This window comes from Tachysurus vachellii, chromosome 6 (genome assembly GCF_030014155.1).
Source record: "Tachysurus vachellii isolate PV-2020 chromosome 6, HZAU_Pvac_v1, whole genome shotgun sequence".
NCBI classification, from domain to species: Eukaryota; Metazoa; Chordata; class Actinopteri; order Siluriformes; family Bagridae; genus Tachysurus; species Tachysurus vachellii.
In genome coordinates, this window is record NC_083465.1 from 11,527,000 (window position 1) to 11,540,915 (window position 13,916).

General features: G+C 37.4%; 3 protein-coding genes across 4 annotated transcripts; 2 read left to right on the forward strand and 1 right to left on the reverse strand.

Moving 5' to 3' along the window:
• The first annotated feature begins 1,071 nt into the window (after positions 1-1,071).
• On the forward strand, positions 1,072-8,403 carry dapp1 (dual adaptor of phosphotyrosine and 3-phosphoinositides). Of its 2 annotated transcripts, none has more exons than XM_060872205.1 (9): positions 1,072-1,239; positions 2,439-2,561; positions 3,626-3,759; positions 3,853-3,983; positions 4,640-4,687; positions 5,272-5,334; positions 5,417-5,502; positions 5,792-5,879; positions 6,004-8,403. In XM_060872205.1, the coding sequence occupies exons 1-9, from the start codon at positions 1,178-1,180 to the stop codon at positions 6,025-6,027; spliced, it is 759 nt and encodes a 252-aa protein (XP_060728188.1). In that variant the 5' UTR covers positions 1,072-1,177; the 3' UTR covers positions 6,028-8,403. The 2 variants fall into 2 exon arrangements, with proteins under 2 accessions (XP_060728188.1, XP_060728190.1); XM_060872207.1 differs by lacking the exon at positions 1,072-1,239 and adding an exon at positions 1,357-1,583.
• lamtor3 (late endosomal/lysosomal adaptor, MAPK and MTOR activator 3) lies at positions 7,929-11,629 on the reverse strand. Its single transcript, XM_060872208.1, has 7 exons — positions 11,544-11,629; positions 11,376-11,417; positions 11,267-11,301; positions 10,896-10,954; positions 8,586-8,719; positions 8,427-8,490; positions 7,929-8,220 (listed from the first exon to the last, which is right to left on the reverse strand). The coding sequence occupies exons 2-7, from the start codon at positions 11,382-11,384 to the stop codon at positions 8,147-8,149; spliced, it is 375 nt and encodes a 124-aa protein (XP_060728191.1). The 5' UTR covers positions 11,385-11,417; positions 11,544-11,629; the 3' UTR covers positions 7,929-8,146.
• Positions 11,630-12,834: 1,205 nt separating this feature from the next.
• Positions 12,835-13,825, forward strand: LOC132847177 (visual pigment-like receptor peropsin). Its single transcript, XM_060872209.1, has 2 exons — positions 12,835-13,278; positions 13,557-13,825. Exons 1-2 carry the CDS (start codon positions 13,170-13,172, stop codon positions 13,799-13,801), a joined length of 354 nt encoding a protein of 117 aa, XP_060728192.1. The 5' UTR covers positions 12,835-13,169; the 3' UTR covers positions 13,802-13,825.
• The last annotated feature ends 91 nt before the right edge of the window (positions 13,826-13,916 follow it).

Sequence of the window (13,916 nt, forward strand, 5' to 3'; positions counted from 1 at the left end):
ATTTTAAAACATCCTGTTCCATATTGATGCATCCTATATCCCTATTTTAATAACCTTCACACTTCTTGGAAGGGTTTTCACCTTAACAAGCCATATGTCTTAAACATGCCCTGCCACACGTATTTCATTACGTTTGTGGTAATGTCTGAAGTTTACCATGGACTCTGTAACTTTTTTTGTGGAAATAATGCCTTGGTTACCTTGTTTCAAGCCATTCTAGAGTGGTATAGAAAGCCTGCAGGAAGACTCAGCTCGATTTGCGCCAGTTCTCATGAATATTCAAATGAGCTATGCTGCTTGGCTCCGATTGGCTAACCGCTAGGATATGAGAGCATGACTATTCATTCACCCAGCGCAATAAGTAACCTAGGCTAGAGGAGCTTTGTTTACAATCCCCTTTAATTGCGGCAGAATGGCTTCTTCACAAGCCCATTGACGTTCAGTCATCCTTGCTGTATAGGAAACTCACTGAGCTACACGAATTCTGGGGGCGCGGTCTCAAGTGGGAGAGCTCATGAATAGTAATGAGCTCAATCATTACGACGTCACACTGAGCAGCTTTTCCAACTGACCTGATTTCTCCCCTTATTTCTTTTAAGTGGCTAGAACTGACCGGGGAGGTAACAGATCGTGTTCACATTCACGACACAACACAAACACATATGGACCTAACACATATCAAAAAAATCAAAGTAAAAATGGTTTTGTGTGGAAGGGCACCTTTAAGAGAGTTCACTTTGCACAGAGGGGCATCAATGTAATAGTACACGTTTTGTCTCATTGGATCCAGTGAGAGAATAAACTATGCTACAGCATTAGTTATACAATTGTGTGCTTCTCTCAATGTGTGATGGTCAGCTGTCCATACTTTTATATATATACACATATGTGTGTGTGTGTGTGTGTGTGTGTATACTGTATACTATATAGCCTATCACTTACTTGTATAACACTTAAAGGCAGACTTGCGCTCCGTGACGTCATCTACTTCCACGTTGTTAAGAGCTAGTGAACCACATAAAGGTGTGGGCGTGGCCGTCGGTATGTGGGCGTGTCTGTTGCTTGTGGCCATGTCTGTGTGACAGGTTCAGTTTCCTCTTCACCGCTTTTAGATTTCTCAGACTTGTCTGTTCTGCTGAAGTATCATTTTCTCTCTAAATCTCACACAAAAGCCGCAATGAGTGTCTGCAGCTCTACACTTAGTGGCCCAGAAGACATGGACGAGTTGGAGTCGGTTAGGTGAGTCGGTTACTTTATAAATAAACAACCAGCATATTAAACATAAGGCTGTTTGAACTTTTATCATATATTACTGTAAACAAAACTATATATATATATGTAACTATATATTTATATATCTATGTAACTATATATCAGTAAACAAGCAGAGTAACTATAGAGTTCCTGTAGAGAAACTATAGACTTTCTGTGTACAAATGCAAGTTATGGTTCATTAGTCTACAAAGTTATTTACATGTCAGGCTTGTAAGTTTCATGCTGGAAAAAAAAACAACAGTGATGATGAGCTGCAGTATGAGGAAACGAGTCTCTGACTTTAGATACGCTCTAAAGAACACAGAGCTGTAAACATGCCTCTGAAACCATGTCTGTTAAAGTGTAAATGTATTTTGGCAATAAAGTAGGAATAAATGACTTCTAAGAGAAATGTTCTATTTTTGTGATGTAAGGGATTTATTATGTCATGCCAGAAAACTGTGCATGTATAACTACATTGTCATTGGGTTATTATTATGTTTTTTGTGTAAAGGTCAATTTCTCTTAGCCTGGGTATTTCCCTACTAACACGTCAGTTGATATGCCTCTGGACAACAAGGACTCTCATTATTTATATGTTTAACATGTGTCTTGGTGCCTTTACTTTTAAATAGGTTGTGTTTAATGGTTGTGTAAACTGTCTGGTGGCATGGTGGCACATTGTCTCCTCACAGCTCCAGGTCCCCGGTTTGATCCTGCGCTTGGGTTTTTATTCTTCTTTTTGTATTAGAGTGGTTTTTTCTGGGTTCTCTGGTTTCCTCCCATTTTTCAAGGTCACTGATATGTCCCACCTGTATGAATGTGTGTGTGTGTGTGTGTGCGTGTGTGCGTGCATAGTGCCCTGTGATGGACTGGAATCCCGCCTCATCAGAAACTGAAGGAATGAGCATGTTAAACATAAAGCACATACTGTATATGTTAGCGGATACTGTACATGTGAAAACACCTTAACATTTAATGCACGTGTGTGTTGAGGGGAGGGTAATATGACATTTGGATGGTAATGTGGATGAAAAGAGTATTGAGAGTAAGATATTATGCTGATTTCTAACAATAAATATGATTCTGCCACAGATTTTTGGCAAGACAAAAGACAAACAACATTATTTGTGGCTGATCTGGCTCATCTCTCTCTCTCTCTCTATCTCTCTCTCTCTCTCTAGTTGGTACCATTATGATTTGTCTCGACATGCAGCTGAGGCTCTACTCTTGTCAAATGGGGTTGATGGGAGCTTTCTGCTCAGAAATAGCAACAAGGGACATGAATGCTTTGCCCTCTCTGTCAGGTTAGATTCTTTTCCAGTTCTCCTCCTGTATCTCAAGTTTGAATCAAACCTGAGATCTTATTTACCCATGTTACCTGCTTGCTCACATTTCATGCCTGTATTTGTGATTGGCTTTTTGGAGGACACTGTCAACAATATGATGAACTTGTTGATAGGGTACGAAGCCTATTAGCTTTTCTTTGCCATGGTCAGTGTGTTTACTGTTCGTATTAATCAGGATTAAGACACAGATTTTTTAAAATTGGTTTAATTTAATTAAACCATATAATTAAACAAAATAGCATTTTTGTGCATTGCATTCCTCTAAGGGGGCAGCACGTTCGCCTCACACCTCCAGGGTCGGGGTTCGATTCCCGCCTCCACCTTGTGTGTGTGGAGTTTGCATGTTCTCCCTGTGCCTCAGGGGTTTCCTCCGGGTACTCCGGTTTCCTCCCCCAGTCCAAAGACATGCATGGTAGGTTGATTGGCATCTCTGGAAAATTGTCCGTAGTGTGTGATTGTGTGAGTGAATTAGAGTGTGTGTGTGCCATGCGATGGGTTGGCACTCCGTCCAGGGTGTATCCTGCCTTGATGCCCGATGACGCCTGAGATAGGCACAGGCTCCCCGTGACCCGAGGTAGTTCGGATAAGCGGTAGAAAATGAATGAGTGAGCATTCCTCTAAGTTTAGTTTTTGCCTAATACTTTTTTCTTTTTTTCTGTTAACAGTTTCAGTTCCCTATTATGAAAAATTATAATCTTATTTTTAGCATGATACTATTATCAGTCAAGGTCAGTGAAAATAAGCCCATGTGAAAAGGTATTCAAATCCTTGATCATCCTGCCAAGTGATGATCAATATTGTGCTAATCATTCACTGGCAGAGTTATAACGTATGTTTGACATTACATTTAAAAAACTATTAATAAGTATTTAGTCCAGCTGTGTAGCCAAAGCCATCAACTCCTCAGGTTAGTGTAACTCTTACTTTTGTGCCATGAATGTTGTTCGTTGTTTTGCACATTGAGTTAGGAGAAACATTAAGTAGCCCTTCTTGTAATAAATGTTGTGGTTTGATTTAACCAGGGCAAAGGACTCTGTGAAGCACTTCCACGTGCAGCGGCAGAACGGGAGATATTCTTTTGGATTTAATGAGTTTCCATCCCTTCAAGACTTCACCAGTCACCTGGCCAATCAGCCACTGCTGGGCAGTGAGTCAGGTTTGACACACAAACATACAGACACACACATAAATCTTTTTTTCTGTCTGATTCTCTGTCCTCAATTTCCTCGCTGTTATTATTTTTGTACAGGGAACCTGATTGTGCTGCGGTTCCCATACCCTCGCCAGGTGGAGGAGCCATCCATTTACGAGTCTGTGTGTGTGCACACAGCTATACAGTCAGGACGCAGCGAAAGAGACTTGGTCCCCAGTGCTCCATCAGTACGTTAACAGCACCTTACAGTTTGTATTAAAGTTTTCATAATGTTTGAAACATCTTTTTATGATGCAAATCTCACTACGCATTCATACACAATACCCCAAAGTTCAGTTTTGTTCTTTTAAAAAAATGGCCGGTGGCTTCGTCTCTCACCAACCATTTATGAGAAATCTAACGTAGAAGTAGTGGAGAGAGCAGAAGTTCCAAAATGTAATGTAACTACTGTATAGGACATATTTTTTTCTCGTGATAGTGAAAGCATGGTAGTTTATGCATTAAAACCTAGAAACCTTGAGTTGCTGCATCACTTACCAAGAAATGAAGAGGTTAATCCCACTGGCATAGTCGGACCTATCAACAGGTCATCGGACAAAATTTTGGATAGAGTAAATGATAATAAGACAAGATGTAAATAAAAAAGATATCTATTTAACTCAGATTTCATTACAAAATATATCTTGGACATCACTGAAGACCATACATTAATTATAAAAATTAATATTCAATATTCAATAATATTCAATAATATTGTTCCGTTGAGTTCCCTAAATAAAAGAACTTGTGTAATGAAGCTGCTCATTAGGCAAATATCAAAAGTAATTTGACACAAATGATTCAAAAGTCTGTGTTTTTCTATTATCTGTTTTTACTCTTGTAGCTTGGCACAAAAGAGGGCTATCTGGTGAAACAAGGAGGCATCGTAAAGGTATTAATGTAATGTAAAATTTCACCATGTTATATAGTACAATCTTTATTTTTGAGCAGCAACAATAGACATTTTTCACCTGTCAAGTTTCTCTGAGCTTGTGTCCATCATCCCAAATTCATGTAATTCGCTGACAGGAGTGGAATCTGATGTGGACTTTTGCTATTGTAGCCTAGTGTGTTGTGAGATACTTTTATGATCACCACAGTTTTAAAGTGTGGTTATTTGAGTTACTGTAGCCTTTATGAAAGGTGAGCCCATTTGACACCAACAATGAGCCCATTTGACACCAACAATGAGTCAAGGAAATAAATTTTTCCTTAAAACTGATAGTAACTAGTAACTAAAGTGCTTGACCTCATTCTGTGTGAATTTGTCTGTTGAGCTGTTGTCACAATGAATTATTGCATTAATAAAAATAATAATGAAAAAATTATTATTATTATTATTATTATTATTATTATTATTATTATTATAGTGGTTGGTAAGTGTATTTACAAACAGATCTGTGGTAAATAATTAATAATATTAAGATTACCATTTTTTTAGATGCTTTGAGTAATTATTATGAGGTTTTCTTGTAGAACTGGAAACAAAGATGGTTCACACTGAACAGAAATGAGCTAAAGTACTTCAAAGACAAAATGGTAAGTCTAAAAAACATTGAGTGTAATCAGTGCGCAGTGTGCAATTCATTTATTTATTCATTTATTTATTTGTCTCGGTCAGTTTCCAGAACCTATTAGGACCTTGGACCTGAAAGCATGCTCTGCCGTTCAGTTCGATTACAGCCAGGACAGGGTTAACTGCTTCTGGTAGGAACGCTGATACTCACTGTATGACGTGTTTTGGTATATGTTTTCCATTTATTTTCTGTCTCTTGAACTTAAAAATGGGGAAGTGCAACTAGACGCACCACCATGTAGGCATAGAGGGCAGCAATTACCTACCACTCGTTGTCTTTATACCACCCACACTTACTAAAAAAAAAATAGTACATAATACTTTCCATAACAATACAGTACTTTCCATAAATAATGTATAACAAAACACCATGGTTGTTTTTTTACACATCTCTCACTCATTATTTCCACTTTATAATAGTCTAGTGTTCCCTGAGAGGACGTTTTATTTGTGTGCAAAATCAGGTGTGGAGGCTGATGAATGGATAAAGATATTACGATGGAAATTGGTAGGTTACCAAAAAACTCTAATAATAATATATTAGGACATTCAATTTAACAGATGTAAGATGTGTTATAGTCACAATGATTACCTACGTTGCCTAACAGTTATTACACCCATCTTTTTTACAGTCACAGATAAGAAAAGGAAGATGATGTTCAGAATGTGGAAAAGAAGAAAAGGAACTACTGGGATTGTGAGCTATGAGGGCAGTTAGGAATGATCTTATAGGAGGAACTTTGGTCTTTGCTTACTGCTATAGGTTTCTATTTGCTCCTGTGGCAGATGTAACCTTTTGTCAGGGCATCACAGAGCAATGTGAAGACTGTGTCTATCTCAGATGTGACTCTGGAAGAAAGACCGGACGTAGATGGTGCATTACTTTATTACGTAGATGGTCATTAATGGTGTAACTAAGTAAGCTTGTAGTCCACAGCCGCATCAGTGCAATGCATTGCAAGGTGTTGATACAATACTAAAACCCTGAATGGAAACAGGAATTTAACTTTTACTAAGTAAGAAATATAAAGGTGCCTACATTGTTGTCTTCTACCTCATTAAATGGTCTTATTTTCTTACTCCGAAAGTATTGGAATGACAAGGCTAATTCTTCTTTCGTAACTAAATTTGTTAAACTACGTCACACATGGAACCTTTTGTTTGAACCCACCCATTTTTTTTAAACGATCAATCAATCATTATTACAGGTGTTGCTTGTTGTCCAGCTGTTAGATTCAGTTTTTAAACAATTAATATCTTAACTTAATTAATTAATTAACTTAATGTCTAGTCTTGGTTGATGGGTTCTGGGTTCTGCCTGTGAGTACTGCATTTGTTGTTAAATAGGATAAACCAACATGAAGACCAGGGAGCTGTCTTTGGAAGAGCAAGCAATGCAATCATTGTGAGAGCTGTGGAGCAAAAAACCCACAACAGTCCAAAGTAATGAAAAGGTCAATGTCCAAAACAACACTTCATCAGGTGGGAAAAGTGAACTGTTTTAGAAAGGGCCACCAGGTCTTAACCCAATTAAGCAGCATTTCACCTCCTGAAGCGGAGACTGAAGAGTGAGACCCCCAAAACATACAACTGGAAGGAGCTGACATATAAGCCTGGAAAAGCATCACAGAAGGAGAATTCATCGGTTTGGTCATGTCAGTGGGTCTTTGGCTTGATGCAGTTACTGCAAGTAAAATATATACAATCAAATGTTGTGTTAGTTACTTTATGTCTATTGGTTCTTATATCTTTGTTCACCTAATAATAGAGTGGACTGACACTAAAGATGCCATGTTCAGAGGAGATGTAAATATCAGGAAATAACAGCTGAAATCTCAAACCCAAATGTCTTCAGTGTAGCAAAAACAAAAGAACTGGCCTTGCTGATCCAATGCTTTATACTGTATTGGTAAACACAGAACATGAGGATGGACAGATTTTAAACACCATAAAACTACAACTGGAATTTCAGACAACAGTGACTTTCAACTTTTATACTTTTGTTACATTAGAACAATCCCAGAAGATATCTTTAACGCATAATATCTGCTAAAATGTCAAACATGTGGATCTATAATGATATGAGCATTAATAAGTCCCAATATGAGTCATTAGTTAAGTTATAATTGCTTTTTGTGGGAACATGGGGCTATTTTACCAGATCAGATGCACCAAAACCTGCTGTTCCCTATATTCCCTATTGCTAAATTCAAGTTTCTTTAACACAAGGAGGAAGTCAAACGCTTTACATGGTCTCTACAGAATATTCTAGAGAACAGTGTGTGAAGTAGATTAATATCCCCTTTATTTATGAGACAATGGTTAATATTTGAATTATGCAATAAGTTTGGGCAGAACTTTTTGTTCAACATATCCTCAGCCTGCAACATTTACAGCATTTGGTAGATGTCCTTATCCAGAGTGATAATTATTTATCTTATTTATACAAACGAGTTGTGTTATCCACCAACATTTGTGTTGCGCATGTCAGGTGGCATGACCTGTGTTCGTTTGGCTTCCTCAGAAAACTCTAAAAATAAACAAACAAATAATTGGGTTTTGTACACCAAAGTCATAAACAAATTTATTAATTAGAAGAAAAATCTAAAATACAACCAGACAGTGTTACATTCAAAAGAGAAACATACAGCATCATGAGCAATTGACATGAAATCCAGGTTCACAGCCAACATCAATGTCCAAGGTGCATGTGTGTGTCTTGATCCGATCCAGATAGTTATATAGTTATGCAGTAGTTATATAACTGTCTGTCTTCTAGGCAACCTCAACCACCTGTCTTAGTTCCTCAATCAGTGGAACAAGCTCCTTCTCCAAACTGATGATCAAACCTAAAAATAACATGAAAAAACTGAATCACCATATGATGCAAATATGAGTGTGCATTAAAAATGGACTGTATTTTAGAGGTCTGTGAGTTAAAAACAATCTCTCTATTAATACCATGTATTTTCCAGGCAGTGTTTCAAGCTAAAGTTGTAAAGTGTTCACAAATAAAATATTTATCTGCCTCATTAGCTGTCATTCTTTCACTTACCTGTATTTGCACTGCTGCTTGCAATAAAACTGATCACTAAAGGTAATCGGTTAAATTGCACAATCTGAAATCATCAACAACAACAATTAAACAACAGTGACAACAATTAGCAAGTCAAAGAAAGAATTTCAGCTGAGTGGATGCTGTGAAGCTCCATACCTGATACGTGTTGTAGTAGCAAATAATACTCTTATTTTTGGACAGACCCAGCTTACTGCCTTGATCTGTGGCCAGTGCAAATGTTGAGAGAAAGCCTGGTCGCAGCGCATATTCAGGAGCATTGTCATTGGCAACTAAAAAACACAACCACATACTTTTGACCTTTTAAGCACAATGGGGAATTAAATCAAGCCACATTTTAGATACTGTTACAAATGTATGATATATGGCTAAATATTTGTTACACTTGACCATCACAGCCATACATGGGCCTTCACCAAACTGTTTCCAAAAAGATGGAATCACATAATTGAGTATACAGTTTCCCTTCACGAAAACTAAGAGGCTAAAACAAGTTTTTCAGCACGACAATGCCACTGCGCACTAAGCAAGGTCCATTAAAACATTTTGTGTAATAGTTGGAGCAGACGTGTACTAGAGTATCATGCATAAAGCAGTGAACTCAACCCCACTGCACACATTTGCGATGAACCGGAAAACAAACTGTACCCCAGACCTCCTCACTGGACATCAGCGGCTGAGGGCACTAATGTTCTTGTGGCCGAATGAGCACAAAACCCCATAGCCGCACTTCAGAATCTAGTAAAAAATCCTTCTTATGAGAATAAGGGTTATTAAAAGCAAATGTTGGACTCAATCTGGAACAGGTTTTTCAAAAGGAACGTATGGGTGTGACGATCAGGGGGCCGTTTCAGAAAGGAGGTTCAACCAACTCTGAGTTTAAACTTGAACTCTGAGTTGACAAACCCTGAGATGGGTTTCAGAACAGCTGAAAAGAGTTAGTTTTATCAACTCTAAGTTGACTGACTCTGCGTTAAGCAGAACCGGAAGTGCTTATGCAAGCATATGGAGAATTTTAACACGTATTTAAAATAAAATAAAAAAAAAGGCAACAATATATATATAGATATAGATAGATAGATAGATATATATATATATATATATATATATATATATATATATATATATATATAGATAGATAGATAGATAGATAGATAGATAGATAGATATAGATAGATATGAATAAAATATACCTTTAAAAGTATGTAAACTTATAAAAATATACCTTTAAAATGTAAACTTCTCCCTCTAGTTACACACTTTGTTCAATTCAAGGATAATTCATGCAATTGTATATTGTTCATTTCTTGTCTCTCCTTATTGTTTAAGTGGTTGATGTTGATTTGGGATTTAGAAAGTAATTAATAAGTAAGTAGACCAAATTAATAAGTAGACCAATACTTTCTAGAGATAGTAATTATTACATTAATCTAATTAGACTGGTTGAAGATGTAATTTGTAGTTAGTAATTAAGAACTATTTTAGAGTAAATTCCCAACTGTTATAATATCAGAGGTGAAACCGGAAGAACAGAATTTTATTTTATTAGGAAACAACACAAAAATGGTCAGAAAGCGCTTAAGAGCGATGCACACTTTCCTGACCGCTCTGCAAACAGTAGCCTTACTAATATGTTCTGCATCCCCGATGTTATACACAAAACTACAATTTGCAAAGAAACATAAGATAACGCAAAGCTAGATGGATGTAAGAGCACGCCGCGATGGCTGATGTTAGGATGGATTATATTATGGACCTTATTGACTGTAAAGAAAAACGGTACCGCTCAAATAAAAATGCATAGGGATGTGTCAAAAATCCACTCTGGGCTTAAACGAATTAATACAGACTCTTCATCAACAGGATCGTCCATAAAAGGACACGCCATTTCATTCATTTTACATTTACGGCATTTAGCAGACCCCCTTACCCAAAGTGACTTATATTTTGTTTCAACTTTTACAACTGACCAATTGTGTCCACAAAAGCTTGATGGACCTGGGATTTGAACCCATCCAACACGTAGTCCAACACCTTAACCACTGAGCTACCACATCCCACATTCGCTTTGCTGCTCTCTGCGTAACTAAAATGTGGGCAATGAATGAGGTGTTTAAACGTCACTTCCCCTTTAAAAAAAAGGGGAAGAGTCCGACAGAAACTCTGGGTTTACCGAAGAAAACCTGCTTCCGACCAGGTTAGTTTCACAGAGTAAGTTACTATGGTAACTGACTCTGAGTGTAAGTTACCTCTCTTTCAGAAACGGGCTTGACTTAACCTGCTTTCTCGGGTTTAACTTACCTCCCTTTCTGAAACGGAAAACTCAGAGTTTCCCTCAGTTCAGGGTTAACATACTCAGAGTTTTCACTTAACCTGCTTTCTGAAACAGGCTCCAGGTGTCCACAAACATTTGGCCATATTCTGTATGATTAAATGGAGTTTAAGTACCTTTGATTACAGGAACTCCATCCCTGTCTGTTACGACTATTGCATGGAGACCCTCAACCCTGGTAAAAGAAAATAGGACCTGTATTATAATATCATAATAACAACAACAACAACAACAACAACAATAATAATAAAAAAATAACCACAACAACAACAATAATAATAAAATAATAACAATACTAATAAAAACAACAACAATAATAATAAAAATAATAATAATAATAATAAAAGAAGAAGAAGCAGTAGTAGTTGTACTTTTTTACTGTTTACTTTTTTTTAACACTGTGTTGATTTGAAGAGTTGCCAAAAAAAGGTCTAACACAATAGATAACATAATATATAATAAATAACAACATAACAAAACAACTTACGTTGGCAACTGTTTGTACAGGTACCTCTTCAAATCCTGAAAACACAACATCCGTTATAAGCATGTCTAAGGAGATCAGATGCTTTCTATAAAAATCCTACAGTACTTACATCTGCCATGGTGCAAACTAGTGTGTGCTCGTGCGCCTCTTCCTGCAACAACACGCTTATTTACATTATTTACTTCGAAATAAGACAGCAACACCTCAGTTAGCAGTCTTTAAAATGCATTCATGCAAATAATACACGAAGAATGTAAGTCAAAACAACTGTCGTTACCTTTATTTAGGCCTTTATTGACGCTTTCTGCGTCACGCAATGTATATATATATCACATGACACAGACTTCCCTAATCGTAATTTCCTGCTATCGAGAGAACGCGTTTCAGTGCGCCCTCTATTGACACATCAGTGTAATTTCAAAAATATACAGTATAGCACCAAGCAGAGCTGCACTGAAGCAGATCTTCTGTCACCTTAATCTGTTTACATTTCTTCCTTATTCTTGTTAAGCAAACTTATGCAAAACAAACAAAAGTTACCTGCAGTAATTTGCACAAACAGCTGGAACCAGATTGCCTTGTGTGTGTGAACACACATGGCCGATAAACCTGATTCTGATTCTGATTCTGATTAATAATAAAGTGTGTTACCTTTTTTTTTTAACCTAAACAGACGCATATCAGCTTCATCAAGCCTCAGTTAGTTAGTTTGGATAAGTTAGATGAGACCAGAAGACTATAAATGATGACAGAAATTTTTATAAAGAATTTTTTATAGTAAAAGAAGTTACTGTCTGAGTTGAGGGTAGTTACAGTATAGCAATGTATGAATTATAAATGTTCAAGCATTTACTCTGATCTGACGGAAATAACTTAAAGTATAAAGCAGTGCTGCAGGTAGAAGAGTTTTGTATGTTCACCTCAGCATTGATAAACTATCTCAAGCTAATCCACTTTCCAATTAATGTGAATAAATCTATAAGATGATATAGCCTAAATTCTAGCCTAAATTCTACTGTTGTTGATTATTCTTTTTTTTCTTTTAATCCCTGTTAAAAACAACAACAAGATATTTGTACTAGTCTAGTTTACTATGGCCATGCTTGTCCATCCCATCCTTTTCTGTACAGCTCATTCTACATATGGTTGGGGGAAGCCTGGAGCCTTTCCCAGTAGACTTCGGGCACAAGTCAGGGGACAGACACATACTCTCACACTCCTTCTTTGGACTGGGGAAGAAACTGCAGTAGGCAACTCCCAGAAGCACAGGGAGGGGGGACATTCAAACTCCACGCAAACAGGCTGAAGGCAAGAAATGAACCAACATCCCTGAAGGCAAAAGGCAAACATGCAAACCACAGAGCCACAGCGCGGATATCCTAGCTCGTGAAAAGCAGAACTTTGTTGATAAAGTTGCTCTTCCTGGTGGAACTAATAAGATTTTGCTTATTTCTTGCATGTATGCTGGTGACAACTTTGCTGGTGTAAGTTGTTGTTTGTCATGGTGCTTGGCTGTACTGATATTAAAGCTGAGAATGTGCTGTTCTTGTCTTTTTTTTTTTTTTTTTAGATTGCAAGTCTAATTATGCAAGAATGAAAATCCTTAATGTGAGGATTAGAACAAAAACAATGAGCTCTTCAGTATTTGTAAACCAAAGAAAGACCTTAATCCTCCTTGTCGAATTCACCTCACTTACTTCAGGCACACAGTCACCCTGGCAACGTTCAGAGGGCCTCAACCCCCAACCCTCATCTCCAAACCTTTCCCTCTCTCCTCACTCTTCCACTCCTTACTGCATGCTGAACATGCTGGAGAAAGTTCCATCCATCGATGTGAACTGGGCTGGACAGTAGCGACATCTGACCAGTGCTTTTTGGAGTGGGATTGATTGTATTTTCAGACATGGGACCCGAAATCCTAAATTCGTCAAGTGAGCCCGTGAGCTTTGGTGGGAAAAGCGTCTTCTCTCAAATGGAGCACAACATTGTTGCTGGATACCTCATTACTGCATGTAAAGAGTATTGTGTATTTGACAGTGTTGTAATATATAGCGTAGACCTATTGTTACAAGTCTGTACTTTTTGTGCCGCTTATGTTATGAGGTTTTGGGGTTTTATTTTTATGATAAATACATGATGTTTTAAAACGTGTATAGTGTAGCTTGTATAGTGGCCAGATCTAACCAGCTGGATTGTTCATGAGACATTAAAACGTATTAATACTGTTATAAAAATGTCTTTGTATGAACCTATTCAACTTCCTTTCTTTTTTCTTTCTTTCTGTATGCAGGTGTGATCAGTTTGTCCAGTAACCTAGTGGTGCTGATTATGTTTGCAAAGTTTAAAGAGCTGCGTAATGCCACTAATGCCATCATCATTAATCTGGCTTTCACTGATGTTGGTGTAGCAGGTATTGGTTACCCCATGTCTGCTGCTTCTGACCTGCATGGCAGCTGGAAATTTGGGCACATTGGTTGTCAGGTTTGTTGCTATATTTATTTACTGATGACATATATGCTGAAATCAAAGAATTGATGGTTTTTATCCAAGTGATGATCTGTGGACATTAAAATTATTAACTTTATTTGCTAAACTTGATTGTGTGCAGAGTTGGATGCAGGAAATCAGCATTCTTTCTTAAGTATCTAAT